This window comes from Leiobunum rupestre, chromosome 5 (genome assembly GCF_980474605.1).
Source record: "Leiobunum rupestre chromosome 5, qqLeiRupe1.1.hap1, whole genome shotgun sequence".
Lineage (NCBI taxonomy): Eukaryota > Metazoa > Arthropoda > Arachnida > Opiliones > Sclerosomatidae > Leiobunum > Leiobunum rupestre.
Genome location: NC_143388.1, coordinates 27,377,755 through 27,402,984, shown reverse-complemented (window position 1 = coordinate 27,402,984; position 25,230 = coordinate 27,377,755). Strand labels below are relative to the sequence as shown.

The window sequence follows — 25,230 nt, the reverse complement described above, 5'->3', positions numbered from 1 at the left end:
TTTAATTTTATTGGTATAATATCAATTGATATTTTTAAATATTGAATATTTAATTCTATTTATTTATTTTGGGTTTTCTTAATTCTGTGTTCCCATGTTATTTATTACATCCCGAAATAAAATCACAAATATTTTAATGTCTATTTTATTAGTGCAATGAACATATCTACAGGACTTCGTACTTCACATTTTTGCGTGTGTATACTCTCAAGATCAACTGATCATACCAAAGAAACACTTATAAAACACGAAATACAACATTATTTTTTTTAGTAAAGTATATAACCCACAATTGAAAATGAGCACTGTGTTATTTAATATATTGCTTATTTACGTCTTCAATCTCTTCACTTTCGCTTTATCACCGTCGTAAATTTTTTCCAAATTTAACGATACACACTAATACGCGGTAAATTAGCTACCTTAGTGAAATTATATTATATGGTTTATTAATCGCAAATTAAATAATATTTAGGAGCACCGTATAAATCCACAACCTCTAAATATCGTCTTTATTTTCTTATCATTTTATAACAAAATTATAGGATACCATAGGTCAAGAATATTTTATATATATATATTTATTTATATATAATTCTGTTCGGAGTTATTATTTACACAACGATAATTATACGTTTTGCATCTTCGGGATTGTACACGTTGTTGGTGCTGGGATTTTTTTTATCCGTTTTTGAAAGTGAATACTTTCGATAAATTAGTATTTTTTATATATCAAACCAATTCTACGTAAACCCTGGTTTCCTTAAATTGGCTTCTAATATAGGTCCTATACACACTTCTCTACATCCTAGACGGGTGAGCTTACCGATTTATCTATAAATGTAACACAATATCTGAACTAATTTTTTTAAACTCATCCACATTCTGTCAGCGTATTCTCATAAAATATAAAATGTATAAGATATAGAGGTATTGTTTTTCCTGTATGGCGTATAAATAACTAATCGTTTTTAGAGTTAATTTTGTTCTATATTTCTGTTTTTAATGACCTTAAATTCTATCCGCATACTCGCGATTATTTTTATGCCTTTTTTAATATTATATACATATTATACCTTATGAAATTGCCTAACTTCTATCCAGAAATGTTGCTCCATTAGATCAACAGCTATAACACTCAACATATTATTCTTATCGCATTATGATATAAATATTTATGGGTATCGAAACTTTCTATTCGTAATCACACTCTCGTCTTTAAAGCGGTTAACGCCGATCACCTTTCTGGATCGCGCGACCATCTTCGTCGGTAGTAAAATAAAGTTCAAAGTCATTTTCATGTTTTAGCCGAACTTTATACGCCTCGGTTAGGTTGATAAATCCGTGTATTGGGGAAATGAGTGATATTTACGACGTGCAGTAGAACGAGGGAACGAAGTGTTTATTTATTGGCCGTTAAATCGACCAAATCGGTCATGCCATGTTTAATGTGTTCGTCTAGTTCGGCCGATGGCTCGACCAGAGGATGTTTGTAGGAATCGACGAAGTAACAGGTGCCTTTGATCTCGCTGGGGAACCCCGCTGGCAGGCAAGACGGAGAGCGTTCCGTGAAGCTGAACCCGCCACTTTTCACCAGCAGCCTGCAAAAAACAGAAAGATAAATGAGCTGAAATGCCGATAATTGAAGACTAGGACTATAAGGATGGGCATTGTCATTGACACGCGAGCTACCACTCCTTAAGAAACCTTTCCCTCAAACACTTCTTACGAATGAACGGGAACTTCAGCCATATAAGGTTGGAAGAGTTAATTATATTGGCTTTAAATCTAAATTTAAATATAGTATTTTTTAAATCAAGATTCAAATATAAATTTAAATATAGTATTTTTTAAATCAAGATTCAAATATAAATTTAAATATAGTATTTTTTAAATCAAGATTCAAATATAAATTTAAATAAAGTATTTTTTAAATCAAGATTCAAATATAAATTTAAATATAGTATTTTCTAAATGTAGATTTAAATATAGTATTTTTAAATGTAGATTTAAATATAGTATTTTTTAAATATAGATTTAAATATAGTATTTTTTAAATCCAGATTTAAATATAGTATTTTTTAATATTGATTTAAATATAAATTTAAACATAGTATTCTTTAAATCAAGATTTAAATATAGTATTTTTTAATCAAGATTTAAATTTGAGATTTTTTTAAATCAATAAAATATTTTTTATATCATGATATCAATCAAATTTTTTTTATATCATGACATCAATCAAACATTTTATAAATCATGATTTAAATCAAGTGATTTTTTAAATCATTGATTTAAATCAAGTAATTTTAAATTAAATGATTTTTTAAAAACATAATGAAATATATTTAAAAGGATATCAATAAAATTTTTTTTATATCATGACATCAATCAAACATTTTATAAATCATGATATCAATCAAGTATTTTATTGATCATGATTTAAATAAAGAACTTTTTTAAATCATTGATTTAAATCAAGTGCTTTTTAAATCATTGATTTAAATCAAGTGATTTTTAAATCATTGATTTAAATCAAGAATGTATTTATTTATACTCAGGGAGAATGAATATGTCGAGACTATCGACGGACACGTTGAGGCCCTAACCCCGTCACGCTAAGGGGGGGGGGAGGGAAAAAGGAGGCGGTCTTATTTTTTGCGTCCTTGCAGCAGCGTTAATCGCGTCGAAAAACGTAATTTTTAAGAACCAATGAGATTGCAGTATTATTTGATTTTATTAAAGCGGGAGAGCATACCGTTGGGCCCAACGGGTGGAATTAGAGAAACGCCAAAAATAATCTCGACATATTCATTCTCCCTGAGAATAAATAAATACATTCTTGTTTAAATCAAGTAATTTTAAATAAAATGATTTTTTTAAAAACATAATGAAATATATTTATAAGGATAAATGAGTTCTAATACAATTCCAACATAATTGAAGCAAATCTGAGCCAACCAAACTGTTAAATAGTAGTTAAATTAAATTAAATTTCATTCATTTTAGATTATTTCATCGGTAAAAGTAAAGCATACATCAATTAAACTGGGATATACCAGTTACTTGCTCATCAAAATGTGAAATATAAATTCAATTTAAATAAAAAAAATTGATTTGATTTTTATTTAAAGTGCTAATACCCTTAAAGTGACCGATCGAAAATCTTATTACAACAGAGCGCTCAATTGAAATATTTTAAAAATATATAAATTATAGAAAAAAAATTATTTAATCCTTCAATATTCCGAAAACAATGTACATTCGATTCCTATCAAAATATCGTCTATAAATTCTAAAAGGTTCATGGCTTACTACTCAGGTGGAGTCACTGCATCACCTAAATTAGTTTCCTACAGAAAAATGTTTTATTATGGTCCCTATCAAAGCCAGTCGATTGGGTCGTTATTAAGCCGCTCGCCTATATCGTAATGCTCTACTCCTAGAGCATAGCGCCGATTTCATTTCTCTCGGCAGCGGCGTTGGTGAAAAACATTCGGCGGCGGCAGGCCCTCCAATATTTCAAAAACTCTCGGCGGCGTTGATTTATTTCGGCGGCGGCATGAAGCTCCCCGTCTTTAAAAAATTCCAAAATGTTTTTGAAAGAAAAAAAAAACAGATTCGGCGGCGGAAACAAAATTTAATCATGATTATTAGAACACCCTCGTATGATTAAATCATGATTATATTAAGATTAAAATTGAATCTGTAGCTTGGACTGTACAAAGATTAAAAATGATAAAATCATGATTATTATGACACCCTCGTATGATTAAATCTGTACCTTTGGCTGTACAAAAATGAAAAATTATTAAATAATGATTAAGTTTTTAATCATAATTATTATGACACCCTCGTATGATTAAATCATGATTAGATTAAGATTAAGATTAAATCTGTAGCTTGGACTGTACAAAGATTAAAAATGATTAAATCATGATAAATTTTTTAATCACTATTATTAGGACACCCTGTAACAAAGTGGTCGGCCCCTCGGCTCTACCTACTCCTATTGTTACTCGAAAAGTCAGCAATTTAAATCAATTTTGAGAAAGAAAAATCCATGGCGCCGATTTTACACTCAAAGGAACAGAGTGAGGGGGGGGGCACCCTTGGGAACCAAAAGAAGGGACCTTTTTATCAGGGCTGCCCTTAGACGCCATATCGCCTCCACGTTGAGTCTAATAACTTTTTCTCGAAGTACGTTTTTCTTCGCAATGTACAGGCTCATTAGTTCCAAACTACCTTCCTTTTTTGACCTTTCTCATCCTATAGACGCCATGTTAAAAGCCGCCCTCTTGACTGATTCGGGGGGTCGTTACCGGCTCCGTGCCTAATGGCCCGACTAGCTACGACCTCTGACCCCGCACCTTCACCACCACTCTCCCCCTCCCTCGATTCTAAGAATTGGGGATGTTCTTGTGTCTTCAAGATTTGGGAAGTTTTAGGAATCGGAACTTAGAAAGAGTAATTTAATGGGTATTAAATGGATGAATTTTAAGACGAACTCACGAAGCGTAAAATAAGTTTGAAGATATTAAAAGTTTAATTTTGGTACTGACAATCTTATTTATATTTAGAGGCATTTAATTGTTCTTGGGAGCTGACTACTTGAAGTAATCTCTGTCTAGACAAATTGATAACAGTAATCACCCCCACATCTAGTCTTTTCGTAGTCATTCTGTAATCAACCCGTAACCACTCTGTAATCATTTTGTAATCTCTATAATCGATAATTAATAGACTTGTAATTATTTTGAAATTTCGATAATCGATCTGTAATCGCTCTGTAATTATTTTGTAATCCCAGCAATCGATCAGTAATCGCTCTGTTACTATTTTGTAATCCCAGCAATCGATTAGTGATCGTTTACTAATCATTTTGTAATCCCCGAAATCGATCAGTAATCGTTTTCTAATCATTTTTTAATCCCAGCAATCGATTAGTGATCGTTTACTAATCATTTTGTAATCCCCGAAATCGATTAGTGATCGTTTACTAATCATTTTGTAATCCCCGAAATTGATTAGTGATCGTTTACTAATCATTTTGTAATCCCCGAAATCGATCAGTAATCGTTTACTAATCATTTTGTAATCCCCGAAATCGATCAGTGATCGTTTACTAATCATTTTGTAATCCCCGAAATCGATTAGTGATCGTTTACTAAACATTTTGTAATCCCCGAAATCGATGAGTAATCGTTTACTAATCATTTTGTAATCCCCGAAATCGATCAGTGATCGTTTACTAATCATTTTGTAATCCCCGAAATCGATTAGTGATCGTTTACTAAACATTTTGTAATCCCCGAAATCGATTAGTGATCGTGTACTAATTATTTTGTAATCCCCGAAATCGATGAGTAATCGTTTACTTATCATTTTGTAATCCCCAAAATCGATGAGTAATCGTTTACTAATCATTTTGTAATCCCAGCAATCGATCAGTGATCGTTTACTAATCATTTTGTAATCCCCGAAATCGATTAGTGATCGTTTACTAATCATTTTGTAATCCCAGCAATCGATTAGTGATCGTTTACTAATCATTTTGTAATCCCAGCAATCGATGAGTAATCGTGTACTAATCATTTTGTAATCCCAGCAATCAATCAGTGATCGTTTACTAATCATTTTGTAATCCCCGAAATCGATTAGTGATCGTTTACTAATCATTTTGTAATCCCAGCAATCGATGAGTAATCGTTTACTAATCATTTTGTAATCCCAGCAATCGATGAGTAATCGTGTACTAATCATTTTGTAATCCCAGCAATCGATTAGTGATCGTTTACTTATCATTTTGTAATCGCCGAAATCGATGAGTAATCGTTTACTAATCATTTTGTAATCCCAGCAATCGATCAGTGATCGTTTACTAATCATTTTGTAATCCCAGCAATCGATTAGTGATCGTTTACTAATCATTTTGTAATCCCCGAAATCGATTAGTGATAGTTTACTAATCATTTTGTAATCCCAGCAATCGATCAGTGATCGTTAACTAATCATTTTGTAATCCCAGCAATCGATTAGTGATCGTTTACTAATCATTTTGTAATCCCAGCAATCGATGAGTAATCGTTTACTAATCATTTTGTAATCCCAGCAATCGATTAGTGATCGTTTACTAATCATTTTTTAATCCCCGAAATCGATTAGTGATCGTTTACTAATCATTTTGTAATCCCAGCAATCGATGAGTAATCGTTTACTAATCATTTTGTAATCCCAGCAATCGATCAGTGATCGTTTACTAATCATTTTGTAATCCCCGAAATCGATTAGTGATCGTTTACTAATCATTTTGTAATCCCAGCAATCGATCAGTGATCGTTAACTAATCATTTTGTAATCCCAGCAATCGATTAGTGATCGTTTACTAATCATTTTGTAATCCCAGCAATCGATGAGTAATCGTTTACTAATCATTTTTTAATCCCAGCAATCGATTAGTGATCGTTTACTAATCATTTTTTAATCCCCGAAATCGATTAGTGATCGTTTACTAATCATTTTGTAATCCCAGCAATCGATGAGTAATCGTTTACTAATCATTTTGTAATCCCAGCAATCGATGAGTAATCGTTTACTAATCATTTTGTAATCCCAGCAATCGATCAGTGATCGTTTACTAATCATTTTGTAATCCCAGCAATCGATCAGTAATCGTTTTCTAATCATTTTTTAATCCCAGCAATCGATTAGTGATCGTTTACTAATCATTTTGTAATCCCCGAAATCGATTAGTGATCGTTTACTAATCATTTTGTAATCCCAGCAATCGATGAGTAATCGTTTACTAATCATTTTGTAATCCCAGCAATCGATGAGTAATCGTTTACTAATCATTTTGTAATCCCAGCAATCGATCAGTGATCGTTTACTAATCATTTTGTAATCCCAGCAATCGATCAGTAATCGTTTTCTAATCATTTTTTAATCCCAGCAATCGATTAGTGATCGTTTACTAATCATTTTGTAATCCCCGAAATCGATTAGTGATCGTTTACTAATCATTTTGTAATCCCCGAAACCGATTAGTGATCGTTTACTAATCATTTTGTAATCCCAGCAATCGATGAGTAATCGTTTACTAATCATTTTGTAATCCCAGCAATCGATTAGTGATCGTTTACTAATCATTTTGTAATCCCCGAAATCGATTAGTGATCGTTTACTAATCATTTTGTAATCCCAGCAATCGATCACTGATCGTTTACTAATCATTTTGTAATCCCCGAAATCGATTAGTGATCGTTTACTAATCATTTTGTAATCCCAGCAATCGATGAGTAATCGTTTACTAATCATTTTGTAATCCCAGCAATCGATCAGTGATCGTTTACTAATCATTTTGTAATCCCAGCAATCAATCAGTGATCGTTTACTAATCATTTTGTAATCCCAGCAATCGATTAGTGATCGTTTACTTATCATTTTGTAATCGCCGAAATCGATGAGTAATCGTTTACTTATCATTTTGTAATCCCCAAAATCGATGAGTAATCGTTTACTAATCATTTTGTAATCCCAGCAATCGATCAGTGATCGTTTACTAATCATTTCGTAATCCCAGCAATCGATCAGTGATCGTTTACTAATCATTTTGTAATCCCAGCAATCGATTAGTGATCGTTTACTTATCATTTTGTAATCGCCGAAATCGATGAGTAATCTTTTGGTAGTCATTTTGTAATCGCCGAAATCGATGAGTAATCGTTTACTAATCATTTTGTAATCCCCGAAATCGATTAGTGATCGTTTACTAATCATTTTGTAATCCCAGCAATCGATTTGTGATCGTTTACTAATCATTTTGTAATCCCAGCAATCGATTAGTGATCGTTTACTAATCATTTTGTAATCCCAGCAATCGATTAGTGATCGTTTAGTGATCTATAATCGCTCTGTAATTGTTTTGTAATCCCGGAAATCGATCAGTAATCCTTTGGTAGTCATTTTGTAATCGGAGTACATAAAAAAGTGTCACTTCCATTTTCAGAAATTCAGAGTCGTGTTCTTCATGAAAATTGGGATAAACTTAGTTCCAGAAAGGCTTTGTTTATAAGATATGAGGCCTTAAATCTTTCATGGAACGCACTGTATACTATCGTAATATCGAAAACACGTGAAAAGGTACACTTTTTAAAAAATGGTTTATTTTCAAACATATAAGGGTTTTTCTGGTCTCATATTTAACACATTCACAGGTTTATAAAGGATGTTACTCTACACATTAATTAACATTTTTCCTTTTAGGGTGTTTATTTACACTGTTTGGGGGCTTTTGTCTTCCGTTTTGGTTCCTTTATTACACTGTTTGTGGTTTAAAACTACTCCCTTCAGGGTTTTTAGCTACTCCCTTTAAAATGTTAAACTACTCCCTTTAAAGTGTTAATCTACTCCCTTTAAAGTGTTAAACTACTCCCTTTTAAGTGTTAAAATACTCCCTTTTAAGTGTTAAAATACTCCCTTTATTGTGTTAAACTACTCCCTTTAGTGTGTTAAACTACTCCCTTTAGTGTGTTAAACTACTCCCTTTAGTGTGTTAAACTACTCCCTTTAAAGTCTTAAACTACTCCCTTTAAAGTGAAAATCTACTCCCTTTTAAGTGTTAAAATACTCCCTTTTAAGTGTTAAAATACTCCCTTTTAAGTGTTAAAATACTCCCTTTAGTGTGTTAAACTACTCCCTTTAGTGTGTTAAACTACTCCCTTTATTGTGTTAAACTACTCCCTTTAGTGTGTTAAACTACTCCCTTTATTGTGTTAAACTACTCCCTTTAGTGTGTTAAACTACTCCCTTTAGTGTGTTAAACTATTCCCTTTAAAGTCTTAAACTACTCCCTTTAGTGTGTTAAACTACTCCCTTTATTGCGTTAAAATACTCCCTTTTAAGTGTTAAAATACTCCCTTTAGTGTGTTAAACTACTCCCTTTAGTGTGTTAAACTACTCCCTTTATTGTGTTAAACTACTCCCTTTAGTGTGTTAAACTACTCCCTTTATTGTGTTAAACTACTCCCTTTATTGTGTTAAACTACTCCCTTTAGTGTGTTAAACTACTCCCTTTAGTGTGTTAAACTACTCCCTTTAGTGTTTTAAACTACTCCCTTTAGTGTGTTAAACTACTCCCTTTAAAGTCTTAAACTACTCCCTTTAAAGTGAAAATCTACTCCCTTTTAAGTGTTAAAATACTCCCTTTTAAGTGTTAAAATACTCCCTTTAGTGTGTTAAACTACTCCCTTTAGTGTGTTAAACTACTCCCTTTAGTGTGTTAAACTACTCCCTTTATTGTGTTAAACTACTCCCTTTAGTGTGTTAAACTACTCCCTTTAGTGTGTTAAACTACTCCCTTTAGTGTGTTAAACTACTCCCTTTAGTGTGTTAAACTACTCCCTTTAGTGTGTTAAACTACTCCCTTTAGTGTGTTAAACTACTCCCTTTAGTGTGTTAAACTACTCCCTTTAGTGTGTTAAACTACTCCCTTTAGTGTGTTAAACTACTCCCTTTAGTGTGTTAAACTACTCCCTTTAGTGTGTTAAACTACTCCCTTTAGTGTGTTAAACTACTCCCTTTAGTGTGTTAAACTACTCCCTTTAGTGTGTTAAACTACTCCCTTTAGTGTGTTAAACTACTCCCTTTAGTGTGTTAAACTACTCCCTTTAGTGTGTTAAACTACTCCCTTTAGTGTGTTAAACTACTCCCTTTAGTGTGTTAAACTACTCCCTTTAGTGTGTTAAACTACTCCCTTTAGTGTGTTAAACTACTCCCTTTAGTGTGTTAAACTACTCCCTTTAGTGTGTTAAACTACTCCCTTTAGTGTGTTAAACTACTCCCTTTAGTGTGTTAAACTATTGCCTTAAGGGAGCTCCACAATACTCTATTTACGGTGTAATATAACACCGTTTATACACATTTTAAAGTTTTAAATTTGGGACAAGAAAAAACCCTTTGGATGTATATATTAACCCTAAAGAGTGTTTTTTTTAAATATATTTTAGACTCTTAATATACCATCAAGTATGTATTTATTTATATTTAGGAAGAATGATTGTGTTGCGACAATCGCCGGGCACGTTGAACGCCTTTCCCCGGTGTCGCGCGGGGGGAAAGACAAAACGTCACCGGCGTTTGATTTCCATCGCGTTAGGTGACGTAAATTTTAAGCAGCCAATGAAATACCGGGACTATTCGTTTTATTTTAAGCTGAGGAGCGTACTGGGGGGGACCAACGGGTGGATTGAGAGAAACATAAACATAATCATAAACATTATCCTTAGGTATAAATAAATACATTCTTAATACCATTAAAAATCCAAAGTCCATAATGAGAAAAGGCAAAATGAAATAAACCAAATTTCGAGTCAAAAACGAATTAAAGATGAAATCTCAATTCCGGTAAGAAAAAGTCAACCGCGTCATATTTAAAATCGATTTTAGCTATATATTAGATTATTTCGACCCTTACCAAGGTTGCAAAACCGAGTACAGTTATAATTTATACATCCCATTATATCCGAAACCGTCCTGATTCTTTTTGCTGTCAAAGTATTGGTCCTTTTTCTTCCGGGTTGGCAAGATTAAGTTACGAATGTTGCCAACGTAATATCGAAGCGGGAGATGGGAGGACGAAAGTGCGCTCTGTACTTCATCCTCAGTACATCGAGATTCTGGGAGACAGGGGGCGCTATATGCGTACAAATTACTTCGGAGGCGCAACCGAGAGCCCGCGGATAATGTGCCCCGTCGATCCTGCCAAAGTATATCCACAAGTCCACACTTTCTTTCCCCCGTATAGGACAAATCCAATTTGTAGTTCAACTCCCCATCAGCTGGCATTCTCTTTAGGCGAACTTTGAGCGAACTTTACCCACGTCCGCGTTCTCTGGGACACTGTCGGCTAAGCGGAGACGATCCTTTCTATATCAGTCTCGGTATCGCTCTTATAGGGTCGCGTAGCCACTTAAACGAAGAGAAGATGGCTGAGAGAGACACCTCCCATATCCATAAAATAAGCGACGTCTATCGGCGGAGAAAGGAAACAAAACTCACTTGGCGGCGAAATGTTTAGTCGCCATCTTCCTAACGAGTTATTTTCGCGACAACAGTCGCGCTATTAACCGACGAATCTCGCCCGACAACAGTCGTTATTCGAGGAAACCCTCTAAAAGTCGAGCCGCTGTGTGAAATATGATCCGCTTTCGAGTAATTTGCCAATGTTGTTAAGCCTTGGTTAAGCGTACCGGCTGCGCTTAATGGCCAAATCAGTCTCCCCCACTCGTAAGTTTATTCTAAATTGCGATTCTTACGAACTAAAACCTTAAAGTACATCGTGTTCCTCGTTGTTTGAGAATTCGCTTTGTTTGGACCATTTATAAAGTCGAATTTTTATCGCTACTAATTATCTCGTTAATTTGTAATTGATTCTGTTAAAAGATATCTTTTCTTATTGTTTAATTCCAATTCGCTCTAATGTGGCGTTAATGGGTATTTCGTTGCTTTAACTCTCACTTCTAATTGCCCCGGTGAAAGGATTGCGAGGTCTATTTTTGACCTACTGGCCCCTGTAGAAGTGTTCCACACGCGAGGCACCGGTGTTCAGGGATAAACTAATTTACAAGGGGTAGTGGAAACTCTTTTGGCCTAATATGATTTTTCGGATACCCGTTTTACCTTTAATTTGAGCATTTGTACCTACTCAGCAAATTTGCCATATTTTATTTTCAGAATATGATAAAATGGTAATTGCATTTGTACTCGCTTCCCAAAATGGATAAGTTGCCTCGTAATCTCTACGTAATCCACGTATACTTTATTTATTCCGGGTATTCTTTTCACATTATCACGGAGTACTCATCCTAATCTTCGCGTTATCACGGAGTACTCATCCTAATCTTCACGTTATCACCAAGTACTCATCTTAATCTTCACATTATCACGAAGTACTCATCCTAATCTTCGCGTTATCACGGACTACTCATCCTAATCTTCACGTTATCACAGATTATTCATTCTAATCTTCTCGTTATCACAGAGTACTCATTATAATCTTCTCGTTATCACAGAGTACTCATCCTAATCTTCTCGTTATCACAGAGTACTCACCCTAATCTTCACGTTATCACAGAGTACTCATTATAATCTTCACGTAATCTCAGAGTACTCATTATAATCTTCGGGTAATCTCAGAGTAATCATCCTAATCTTCACATAATCTAAGAGTACTCATCCTAAACTTCGCGTAATCTCAGATTACTTATTCTAATCTTCGGGTAATCTCAGATTACTTATTCTAATCTTCCGGTAATCTCAGATTACTCATTCTAATCTTCGGGTAATCTCAGAGTAAACATCCTAATCTTCGCTTAATCTCAGAGTACAAATCCTAATCTTCACTTAATCTCAGAGTACTCATCATAATCTTCGCTTAATCTCAGAGTAATCATCCTAATCTTCGCTTAATCTCAGAGTAATCATCCTAATCTTCGCGTAATCTCAGAGTGCAATCTTAGTCTTCACGTAATATCAGAGTATCCATTCTAATCTTCAAGTTATCACAGAGTATTCATCCTAATCTTCGCGTAAAATTTCCGAGTACTCATCCTAATCTTCACGTTATCACAGATTATTCATTCTTATCTTCACGTTATCACAGATTATTCATTCTTATCTTCTCGTAATTTCAGAGTATTCATCCTAATCTTGCCATACTCCGCGTAGTCATCGAAATCTTCGCCTAATCTGGTCATATTCCGTAATTACGTATTCCATGTACAGCCAAACTCTAAGTGTTCAGCAGTTCGTGCTAACCGGACCTACATTTCCTGTATTACGTTTCATGTTGGCTGCGAAATGCTCTTTTCCAAATTAAAATTTATCGTAATAAGAAGCGGCTCTTCGATGTTAAAAGCAAATTGATGGCGTCTTATCATGGCGTAAGTATTAATTGAAACGGCAATGTTCCGGTGTCATTAGAGAGAAGCTGTTCTCCAGATATTGGCGTCGAATTCAGCGGCCCCATTTACTTGATTGCTCCTACCAAGTTCCCTTTAATCAATCAAGCGGCTGGTCACTTCGAGGAGTCACTGAATAATAGATCGATCACTTAAGGACTTAGACCGGTACCCCTAATCAGTAATTAGCCATACAGACTTTACCCCCACTTCCCTCCTTTCGGCCTACTGTAAACTACACGCCCCCCTCCCTTTGTTTGCGAGCTCCTATGGTATATATTTGACGTCGATCTCCACCTTTTAATGTTTAGCCAAGGCTTAATTCAATTTGCTCGAGGTTGGTCATTGCGATTGTTTGCAAGTTCTTATCACGAAGCCATTCCTCCTCTGCCATTTCCAACAATGGAAGCCCGCGCGTTAACGTATTTGACGCTCCCTACCGTCTCCTCTTCGTATTAAGTTATCCGCCAAACTTAGAGATCTAATCGATTCCCGTAAACGCTTCTCAGTCGCCTCCAAATACACGCTTTCAAGCGGAAACAGAAAAAGACCCCTCTTCCTAATTTCTCCGGAATTGCTAAAATATTAAATTTATGTAAAATGGCCGTTGCGGAGTAGATCAGTTTTAACCGAGGATAGAATATCTCGGCAGTAACTAATACGTGTGCAGGTCAGATTTTTAACTATACCTGCTATCAGAGGTGTATAATCTCTTGCGCGATAAGTATTTGTTATCCCCATACTGCTTATTTTATTCGCTTGATTTTTCAAAATACGTTTTCGAAGGAAAACTTGAGGGACTAACGACTTCCTAAATAACTGTCCACCGATGACAGGTGGTAAGTAATGCTAAATCTGTAATCAGCTACGTAATCACATTAATACAGTCAAAGCTATAGACTTGTGCACCGATTACAGGCATATTGAAGTTTAGTAAGCCTTTGGTTACGCTAATTCTGTAACCAGCTTCCTAATACAGTCGAAGCTACAGGATCGTCCACCGATTACAGGCATGTACACTGATTACAATGATATGAAAATGAGTACATCTTTTGGTAATGCTAATTCTGTAATCACTTTAATAAAGTCAAAGCTACAGATTTGTACACCGAGTATTTTTCTAAAACTATTAGTCAGGGCAAATATGATAATACAGCGGAATATTTTAAAGCCGTGATACGGTATACTCATCCGCGGTTTGACTTGAATTCCACGTACATTGAAAAGTACCTCGATTCTGATAACGGACAGATACTTATCTCGTACAAAATTGGTTATAAACTTCTGCAAGAACCATACTAGTCTAGTCGAGAAAAATTACATTTTAAACTCACGATATTCGCAAAAATGTAAGATTATATGAACCGTTCTCTGTAAGACATTTTAAAACACTTTTTTTAGCTGTAGTTTAAAGTCTAAGAACATTATCTCTGAACAGTTTCCTCTCGATGAAGGAGAACATTCATTAATCAAGTCGTAGAAGGGGGTGTAGTGGCCGGGGCGGGGTCAATACCTCGCGTTGGCTTCTTTTTCTAGGTCACACTCGTATCATATCACCACGGCCATCTTTCAAGACAGTCAATTTTATTCGAGTGAGGTCGAAAACGGGGTAGAACTCGACCCGTAAATATGTCCGAAGACAATTGTTCATTTATGTAAATGAAGGTTCCGTTAGTCACGCCACCCAACGTCCAAAATGGGCGGAAACCAGTATCCCTCGTTCGTCGCTGCTAAGGAAGTGGCGCTAGTTCGTTGTTCATAGTTCAGTTAACTCACCGGGAGCTTCTAAACGCTTCAATCAAAATCTCGTTGGCCTCAAATCCGCTTCCGACGTTAGCCGCCTGGGGGCGTCCTAGGGTTAGCCGAGGCCCGAGAAGCAGTATCGGCATATCGAGGCGTCAATCGTTGGCCGTTGGACTTATACGTGACATAGAGGAGAATGGATAGTGCCGTGAATTTGAAATAGATATAAACTCTAAGCTGACTAGATTTGCCGCTTGGCCGCTGAAGTCGCTCTCTACGTAAGCTTTTGGCGGATTTAAATTGCGCGGCTCGATTCAAATTTAAAGCTTTTCCGGCCACCGAAAGTTTCCCAAAAGTTTCCCCGCGAAATCCTTTATATATTCTCATTCCATTATTTGAATGTTGAGAGCTGTCGCTGGATTCTCTTATTCCAAAACCCAAAAAGGACTTTTCGTTTGTGTTTCTATCAATTGTGCAGTTGCATTTCCCCGACCTATAGACTCGTAGACGAGCCTTTTCGAGAGCGCTTCAGATGTAAATTCAGCCGACCCGAAAAGCCTCGAGCATTCACTAATTATCTAATTACGATATTTTCAAGTGGCACATTTAACGGTTTTTTGGATGGAAGTATTATACTTTTGAGTTAAAAGTTTTCGTTTTAAAGCAATTGGCAATTTAAGTACCTCGATTTCTCAATAGATGTCGTTTAAGGTAGATGACTTCGACATAGTGTATGAAGTCCGATTGATGGAAATATTCAAAGCCTACGCAAGGGCACTAGATATCTGCCGTATTTTTTAAATGGAGCTGATAGGGTTTTATTATACTAGATGGCACCAGAGTAAAGTATTTAAGAGGAGGGATATAAATACTGATTTATTGCAAAAACAACTTCTAAAGACGTTATTTTATGGAAAAAACTCAACTCTGAGATAACTCGGCATACAAAATAATAATTAATATTTTGGGAGGTTTTTAGATAATTTCTATGTTTCAGACTGTTAACGCCATCTGTTAAGACTTCGGGTATTTAAAAATCGACATCTAATGGCTTTACTTCCGTCAAAGGATCATCATCCTTTATTAAATGTGTATCGGTCTTTTTACGTTGTTACATCTCATCTTTCTAAAAACTGAGGGCTTTAGTATTCTTGTTTTTAAGACGTTTCCACTAATTTCCAACCAAAGTATGAAAAGGATTAAGCTTTTAAAAAGTACATTTCATAAAATTCCTATTGAGTAGGATATTTAAACCTACAGATTTAATTAGACAAATTTTGTACCCATAATTTTTAACTACAGCCCCAAATCTTAATACCAGAACTAAGAACTACATAAGGATAATTTTTTGTAGTCAGCCTGACTAGTGAGCCTCCTACCTTAATTTAGTTTAATAGTCACTGACTAGTGAGGGTAAAAATGGGGGTATAAAAACAAGAATAATAATCAGCTAGGCTCCAAGTGACTTTTAAAACCATTAATTCAGGTGACCGGGTTACAATGCGCAAGAAGGTGGTGGCAAGTCCTCCACGCCACGCGAGTAAACAGCTGCCTAGAATTACTATTACCGTTAACCTCAATCCAAGATCTCGGTTGAAAACCCCTTAAACCAGTAGGGAAAGAACTTGCAAACTCAACGCAGAAGGAGTTGATCCGAGTTGTTACCCAGTGCCACAAGCTGGGCTCGAACCCGGCTCCTCTTGCTGCGAAGTAAAAGTGCTAACCACTCAGCCAACAATTTGCCTTACCCGTCAGAATTAAAATAGGAGTTCATTATAACTTGAGTTACATGATGTGATTTTTTCAAATAAAATGGGATTGATGAAAGATCAATTTATGATACGTCATATACGTCATTATTTATGAATATTTAGGTAAATTTTTCAGTAGTCAAATTAGTGTTGTAAGTCGGAAAATTTTCCGTATTTTTCCGAAAAAAATTAAAAAAAAGTTCTCATTCCATGATTAGTCTAATATATTGTTTACAAATTTAAATAAAGCGGCATTTTCGCCTCATTTTTTCAAATCTAAACGTAAAACTAAACCTCTCGACTAGTTTTTTGTAGTATGTTTACTGTTATTAGACATTTTATATCGATAAAAAGTTTAAAACATTAAAAACCTTAAAAAAGTTATTTATGATTCATTTTTTCGGAATATTTTCAGGAAAATTTTCTCTATTTTATTTTTCCACAAAAATTAACAACACTAAGTCAAATTGACTAGTAAACCCCCAGGTTTCGATTAATTTTAGTATTCAGAGCATTTATTTTAGTAGCCAAACGCCGTGACTAGTGCGTTATGTCCAGCCTTGTACGCGTGTACGGGGATTTTGGGAGTTGAAACGCTACAACGGGTACTAGGTGAACTTTTCGAGGGATAATTCCTCGTATTAACCTCCGAAAATGTAACAAGCCCATCCGTACAGAAGTACCCCACGCGTATCGATTTCGGGTTCGGTGAATCCCAGCCAAGAGAGACGCTTTTCCTTGTAAATCTTGGGGCGGTCGGAGGCGCCAGACTATTAGTAGAGAGCTCCGATCTATATTTTCCGATTTATAAGAATTCTATATTTTGTCGTACAGGCCGATAGAACTCCTTCCGCGAACCGTAACTCGATTTCGGCTGGAAAAGAGTCATCAGCCGAGATTTCCTCCGGATTAGGAAATGAAATAGGGCCCCGGGCCTTCTCAGCGGCGGGCCCCCGCGAGCTCCGAAGCGAGAACCTGATAGACGTATTATATTAGGTTCGGGAAGGGCATTTCGTCTGAGGGGAATCCGGGATTAAAAATAAAGTCGAAGCGCTCGGAACGAGTTTTAACTTGACCGAAAAGAAAATTTACGGAATGGATTGGGATTTCTACTGATACAGGGTGATTCTTACTTTAGCCTTATCTGTAGTTGGTATTATTAGCCTGGCTTTGGGTAAATAAAAATTGTCCGAAACTCCATTGGGGTAGTTAGATAAAGATTTGTACCAAAATAAACCAAATCATTATAGAGTCTTGAATTTTAAAATTTTGTTCCATGGTTCTATTTCAATTTGTTGTAATGATTTTTAATAAAAAGTACTGCCACTTCATCGAATTTAAAAAAATGATTTTATTAAAATAAAATAAATAAAATAAATAAAATAAATAAAATAAATAAAATAAATAAAATAAAAATAATAAAATTATTTTATTTTAATAAAATCATTTTTTTAAATTCCATGAAGTAGCAGTACTTTTTATTATAAATTATAGAGTATTTTGTAGCTAGCGTGTTCCCTATGCAATAGTTGATTTTATAAAATCAAAAATGGTCTTGCCCAATTTGTTTAAATGCTGCTCGTACGTCACAAGACCCAGCTTTATTAGTGTATTCTTGGCACGCGCGCTAGAAAAAGCTATATTCCTCTGGCGACTGTAGCTCGCGCTCGTAGACTTGTTAAAGTAAGAGACTGTGATGTAATAGCAACATTAAAACCAGAAGAACTATTCATTTAGCAATCTAGCGACTATTTCCTTTAAAATATCGAATCGAAGTTAGTACTTTGGATCAGAGTAGATATTATCTTTCAATAAGAATTTATTTAGGTTACTGAGAACGTACAAGCCTACTAATTACACACGTTTTCTCAAAGATGAAGGAAAACTTTCTTAAGACGAATACTAGATGGCACGATACGATTACGTAATGGATGGTTTCCGTTTGAGTAAGGAGTTTCTGTAGAAGGTCATATTACCGGACCTAGACGGCAGACTCGTATGTTCTTAGTAACCTAAATACGTTCTGGGTTTTACTTTATCTTTGAAACTATTCAGAGAGTTATTGACATTTTTTCGCAGCTAGCATATCATACAGAGGGAATATTTTTTAAAGCTAAGGGTCCCTATTTTTCTTCGACATCGCTAAGCCACCCTAAACATGAGATTTGCTCCTCAATTTTAAATATTTTTGAACTTCTGTTTCAGGGAATTTTACAAAATGATTAAAGCATATGCGTATCAAGGATCAGTGTTTAGAGTAATTAAAAACGAAGTCACATTTTTAGAATAATTAAAACCAGGTCCGTTTAGGGATAATCCAAAGCTTTATTAAATTTTGAAATAACTAAAAATAACTTAAGCTTTTGGAATAATTAAAAACTAAGTCGGGTTTTGGAATAATTAAAAATGAAGACAGGTTTTGGAACCATTAAAAACTAGTACAGTTTATTGAATAAGTAAAAACTAGTTTAGTTTATAGGATAATTAAAATCTAGGTCAGATTTTACTACATTTAAAAACTAGGTCTGATTTTGCAATAATTTTTTTTTCTTCAGTTATTACAATAATCAAAAACTAGGTCAGATATTGCAATAATTATTTTTTTATCCAGATTTTTCAATAATTAAAAACTGGGTCAGATTTTTCAATAATTAAAAACTAGGCCAGATTTTTCAATAATTAAAAACTAGGTCAGATTTTTCAATAATTAAAAACTAGGTCAGATTTTTCAATAATTATAAACTAGGTAAGATTTTTCAATAATTATAAACTAGGTAAGATTTTTCCATAATTAAAAACTAAGACAGTTTTTGGATAACTAATAACTAAATTAGATCCGGATTTCGATTCTTAAGTTTTTAAGATAATTTACTTCAATTAATTATGTTTTTATTTAAATTGGTCTCTATTTTTAATTATTTTCCTATTTTAGAGACTTAAAACGGTTTTAAAATTCACAATAGATATTTTCCGTAATTTTGTTGAATTACTCTAAAAAATATAACATTAACACGCTCGAAATTGTTAAGGTTTTAAGATTCTAATCGGAAAACGATCACCTTTTACAATATGTTATACCATAAGTGTATAACAATATTATAGACTTAGGGGTTATACTTACTTGTGCGTGGTCGGGCTGACGTTGACTCTGAGGGGTTCGCTGCCAGACTCGAATTTGTTGGCGATGGTGACGTTGTTGCCGAAGAGGCAGTACCTGGGCATGGCCACGCCCACCACCCCCGCCAGCACGTTGCCCGTGTGAAGCCCGATTCTCATCTGAAAAATAAAACAAAATGGCATTCTCCAATGTGAACGAGACCAAATAAATTTTTAATTTAATTCGATCCTCGTAGAGGGCGCGCGAATTCGCTATTACATTCCCAATTGGATCCCGCATTTAAATTGTATAAATTCTCGGTGATTTTCCAAAGTAAAGAGAGCGACAGACCGAATTTGGACGTTTGCATAATTAAGACGATTAAACAATCGTTGCTATTCACCTCGTTCAGTTTTACCAAGAATATATTCGTTTAGGCGGAGAATATCTTCTTGGGGTCACGAAAACAGTCACTACAGGGTGGAAGCCTCAGCCGTGGTCTAGCCTCGGTACTTCTCCTAGTACACCAGAGTGCTGCGGGTGGAACACTTCTACAGGCGCTGGTAGGCCAAAAATAGACCAATGGGAGAATTAGATTCTCCCATTGGTCTATTTTTGGCCTGCTGCGGTCATGTATTCTAAACTAACTCGTACACATTCTTGGTTTAACTACGTCTGCTACCATTTTAAATAGTACAACACTGTCCAAGCTGAGATCTTGGCCAATGGCCTCTTCAATTGGCTCCAAGTTATTTACTACTAATTTAATTGGTCGTTTATATTTTTCGATCTTTTCTACACATTTTCAGCATTTTAATATCCGTAAATTTATTCCAGCTCCAGAAGACGAGTTTATGAAACGGGAATTAGTCTAAGAAAGTTTATTTTCAAGTCGGGGTTACGTATTTCAAACGTTATAAAATTTACATTTTCTTATTTATTTAAAACTATTTGCTTCAAATAAACCAAAGTTTCCTATTCAGGTGAGACTAATTAAACCAAAGCTAGCGTGCTATAATTAAATATCTCCTAATTTGTGATTCAAAACATCGTAGCGCAATTAAGAACATTTACTTTATGTATTTAGGCTAGATCGTTTCAAAAATTCGCTTTATTATTAATACTAGAGAAATCTCTTGCCTAAGGTGGTGCCTTGGGTATTAGCCTAGCTGATTATTATTGATCACTATTATATTTAGGATAAAATCGAGAACTCGATTTCTTAAAATAAAATAATCTAAAATAATCTTAGACAATCAAAATAATCCAAAATAATCTTAGAAAATCAAAAGTAATGCCAAATGATTTTAGAAAATCAAAAATACTTGAAAATAATTTTAGAAAATAAAAATACTCGAAAATGGTTTTAGAAAATCAAAAGTAATCGAAATTAATCTTAGTCCATAAAAAATAAATTGAAATAAATTTAGAAATTAAAAAATAATCGAAAATGATCTTAGAAAAAAAAATTCGACAGTAATATTTTAAAATAAAAAAAATCGAAAATTATCATACAAAATAATAAATAATCGAAAATAATATTATAAAATCCAAAATAATCAAAAATAATATTAAAAAATAAAGAATAATCGACAATTATCATACCAAATCTAAAATAGTCGAAAGTTATCTTAGAAAATAAAAAATTAAAACTAATCGTAAATTATCATACAAAATCAAAAATTAACAAAAATTATCATACTAAATCAAAAATAAACTAAAATTATCTTAGAAAATCAGAAATAATCGAAAATAATATTAGAAAATCAAAAATAATCAAAAATAATATTAGAAAATAAAAACTAATCGAAAATAATATTAGAAAATCAAAAATAATCGAAAATAATATTAGAAAATCAAAAATAACCGAAAATAATATTAGAAAAAACCCATAAAAAATGGAAATCTTTAATGACTATTTTAAAAAATCAAATATTATTTTAGAAAACCAAATAATTTGAAATAAAAAAAAATTGTAGAAATCGGGGAAATCTTTGGTAATCGGTTCCGTAAAAATTAAACCGAGATCATTTTTGAAATAATAAAATAACTCGGAACCGAAAGGGGTCTTTAGAAATAGAAGGACATTTATGGCAATCACAAATCTCGTGTACAATCTTTACTTAAGAGGTTGGCCCCTCGAGTTGGTGATAATAGTGTAATCAAAATGGGGTTGACTATATCTTCGTAAATGTTTTAAAACTTTAAATTAGATTTTCTCCAAACGTAATTTTTATCTTTTTTCTTTAAACTCGGGTTAGGAATTATATCAGATACATTTGGTTCATTTCAAAGAATCAAAACCCAACTTATTCCATGATCGCTTTAAGAGGATATGACACTTAACTCGGTCAAATCTATATAATAATAATAATCAGCTAAGCTAATACCCAAGGAGCCACACAGGCCTACGTCAACTAGTGACTTTTGAAGGCAATTACCGGTGGCCGGGTTCAATTGCGTAGGAAGGTGGTGGAAAGCCCTTCATGCCACGCGAGCCAACAGCTCCCTACCCTTATTATTGCCGTTAACCTCAACAGGTTTTATGGAAAAGGGAAGCCGAAGAACTCGAGGGAAATCCCCTTTACCCAGTGGGGAGATAACTTGCATACTCAACGCTAAAGGAGTTGTTCCGAGTTTTCACCCAGTACCACAATCTGGGATCGAATCCGGCTCCTCTCGCTGCGAGGCGAAGATGCTAACCACTCCAAATTCTTATTATATTTACTTCTGGTATCACGGTCATTTCGTTAATTTGCAGTTAAAATTCAATACATAGAGGTCGGGGACGGGTAATCATTATCCATGATTAAATTGATTTTTTTCGGGAAAAAAATGTAACCAAAGAAATTTACCGGTTAATATTTCGGAAAATGATTAAAAAAGCATGTATTATTCGTAAAATTTTAGCTTTTTATCGAAAAAACGACGTTTTTTCGATTAATTTTACAAATTTATCAAAAAATTAATCGGATAATACAGAAATATAAATTACTTGATCAAAACGTTTTACGAATAATTTTGAGAGCTTTATCTATTGACTAAAAGTTAACCATCCCCGACCTCTATCAATACAAGTCCATTTATTAATTTAAATCAACTAATCGAAAACCGCTATCGAATCAACTCGTCCTTATTCGGGACTGTATACGTTGGATATAGTAGCTGACTGAACGGCTTGTTGCGTTTGCAAAGTTTGCAAAGAGGGAATACTGTCTCCAATTAGGTAAGGCTAGGCGCCCACTGTCTCTCCGTTTCGTATCCGTCCTGCCTTCCACAAGGCATTATCTACGTTACGAAGCAAAGGCTTGTGAAAGCTAGGACGGAGACGTTACGAAGAGCAGTGGGCGCCTGGCCTAACTCTACATAGGGAAGAGTGTCGAAAGGACTTTTAACAAGCGACTCAAGTGGTCGGCCACGCGGGGATTCGCTTCCCGGGATAGAGAATTCCCCGTCCGCCATGGTTGTCGCTTAAAAACCAAGTTAGTCTCGCAGTTTGACGGTGCGTTTGTTTGGGGGGCTTGTTAGATAATGGACCGGGGAAGAGGCGTTTCGAACAAGACCCTGAGGACCGAAGAAAGAAACTTTGAAGAAGCGAGGTGCTAACTGACCTCGAGAGCTTTGCCGTCGTGGGAATACACTCTTTGAGCTTGCCGGATCATTTTCAAAGCCATCCAGCAGGTCTGCTGGGCGTGCGTCGCGCTCTTCCGGTGTAGACCACCGGCCACGCAGTAAGCGTCACCTATCGTCTCGATCTGGAAATAATCAATTTCATCATTTATTACACTCCATAAGTACGTTCAATTTCATTATATTGCCATTAATTAATTATAGTCCATAAGTATGTTCATTAGTACACTGAGGAAGACTATGGTGGCCAGTAGCGTAGCCAGGATTTTGGTTCGACGGGGTGGGGCACACACAATCGAAAATATTAAAAAACAATCAACAGGTAGAAATAATTATTTAGATTTCGAGAAATTATAATATAGATTTCGAGAAATTATGATATAGATTTCGAGAAATTATGATATAGATTTCGAGAAATTATGATATAGATTTCGAAAAATTATGATATAGATTTCGATAAATTATGATTTTGATTTCCAGAAATTATGACCTCGAGTTCCAGAAATAATAATTTAGATTTCCAGAAATAATTAGTTAGATTTCCTGAATCAAAATAATAGATTTTAAAACAATACTACGTAATCTTATTAGCAAACAATAATAACATTTAGAGAAACGTTTTTTAATTTAGGCTGAAGTGACTTCTTTAAAAAGCATGACATCACGTAAGCCTTTCTAAAATCTTGGAGCAACAAACACAAGGAGAATGCAGCTATCCTTTAAACACGCTAACGCAGTGTTATGTACAAATTTCCTTGGACGAGCCTTTATACACTGAACGTTTTACGGGCGGGGGGAAGACAATTTCAGAATTTTCCCCTTCCGACGGCAGCAGGCGCTAAAGCGTCTAGTCAATGAAAAATGTACGCAAGAAATTGCGTGACTTTTAACGGGTTGCGTTCCCCTTGTGTGGGTGCTGTGTTTTTTTCTCCAAGATGTAACTAACAAGGAGACGACCCGGGGTGATTTTCACCAATTTTGTTTAAATTCGGGGGATAAGTATACCTTTATGTAACTTAAAATTTCCCAAAAAGAAAAAATTTAACGTGCTTTAGTTTTGTCATGGCAACCAAAAATGTTTTGGATTACTTAAAATCTACTTTTCCCTATAAAAATTAACATGAAGAAATCACTGCAATATTTTTAAATATTAAAAAAATACATTATGTTAAAAAAAATTGGGTTGAGTTCTCCTTGTGTGGGTTGCTGTGTTTGTTGCTCCAAAAGTCATGGATTTTCTTGTGTACGTTTTTCATTGGCTAAACACTTTAGCGCCTGCTGCCGTCGGAAGGGGAAAATTCAGAAATTTTTTTCCCTCTTTCCGTAAAACGTTCAGCGAAAAGGCTCGTTAGCGTGTTTAAAGGCTAGCTGCGTTCTCCTTGTGTTTGTTGCTCCTAGGTGGCTCCTAGGTTAAAGTATTTGAGAGCGCTCTAGTTTTTTCAATTTCCACACGAGCGAAATTGCACGAGCAACAACCTACTATTATATCAAGAGCACGCGCCGAAAAAATCATTTATACATGTATTTGTCGATATTATATTTCAGAATCACCTTTTGTATATACCACTAATTGTTGAGAGGGGTCGTGCTCTCTTTTCCCCCAGGCTACGCCACTGACGGTGGAATTGATAATTCTTATCAAGACGGGCGTGTTTTAGAGTCGAGATGATTAACAGTCAATGATTGTGAAAATACGCATGACGTCTTGCATTCGACGTAGTTTAAACCAGGACCCTGATTAGGTAATTGCGGGCCCTTCTGACTGGTTCCCTAATAAGCAGGCTTCTAGGATCTATTTCAACCGGGCCCTCATCTCGGCCCTAGGAGTGACGTAATACTGACGTCATACCCAGAACGATAAGTGCCTCTTAAAACCCAACGCCTAGACACTTGTTACTAAACGTAGCAACGGTTCCACATTTCCATTGGTCAAAAATCCACTATCAAGCCAAAGTTATTAATCACCAAAAGACTGTAGTATTGATATTGTAACTTAATTTAACCTAACACACTTTAGCTAAATATAATAATAAACCTATGGTTTTACCCA

At 34.9% G+C, this 25,230-nt stretch overlaps 1 protein-coding gene across 1 annotated transcript in view; it reads right to left on the bottom strand.

The window, feature by feature from the left end:
- Positions 1–561: 561 nt before the first annotated feature.
- Gycalpha99B (guanylate cyclase 1 soluble subunit alpha 2) overlaps positions 562–25,230 on the bottom strand; it is a 90,529-nt gene continuing 65,860 nt past the window's right edge. The window contains exons 4-6 of the mRNA XM_090175501.1: positions 23,162–23,305; positions 19,575–19,729; positions 562–1,601 (exon numbers count right to left, since the gene is read on the bottom strand). Of these exons, the coding sequence (XP_090031627.1) occupies positions 1,403–1,601; positions 19,575–19,729; positions 23,162–23,305 (498 nt within the window). The 3' untranslated portion in view covers positions 562–1,402. The remainder of the gene's footprint in view (positions 1,602–19,574; positions 19,730–23,161; positions 23,306–25,230) is intronic.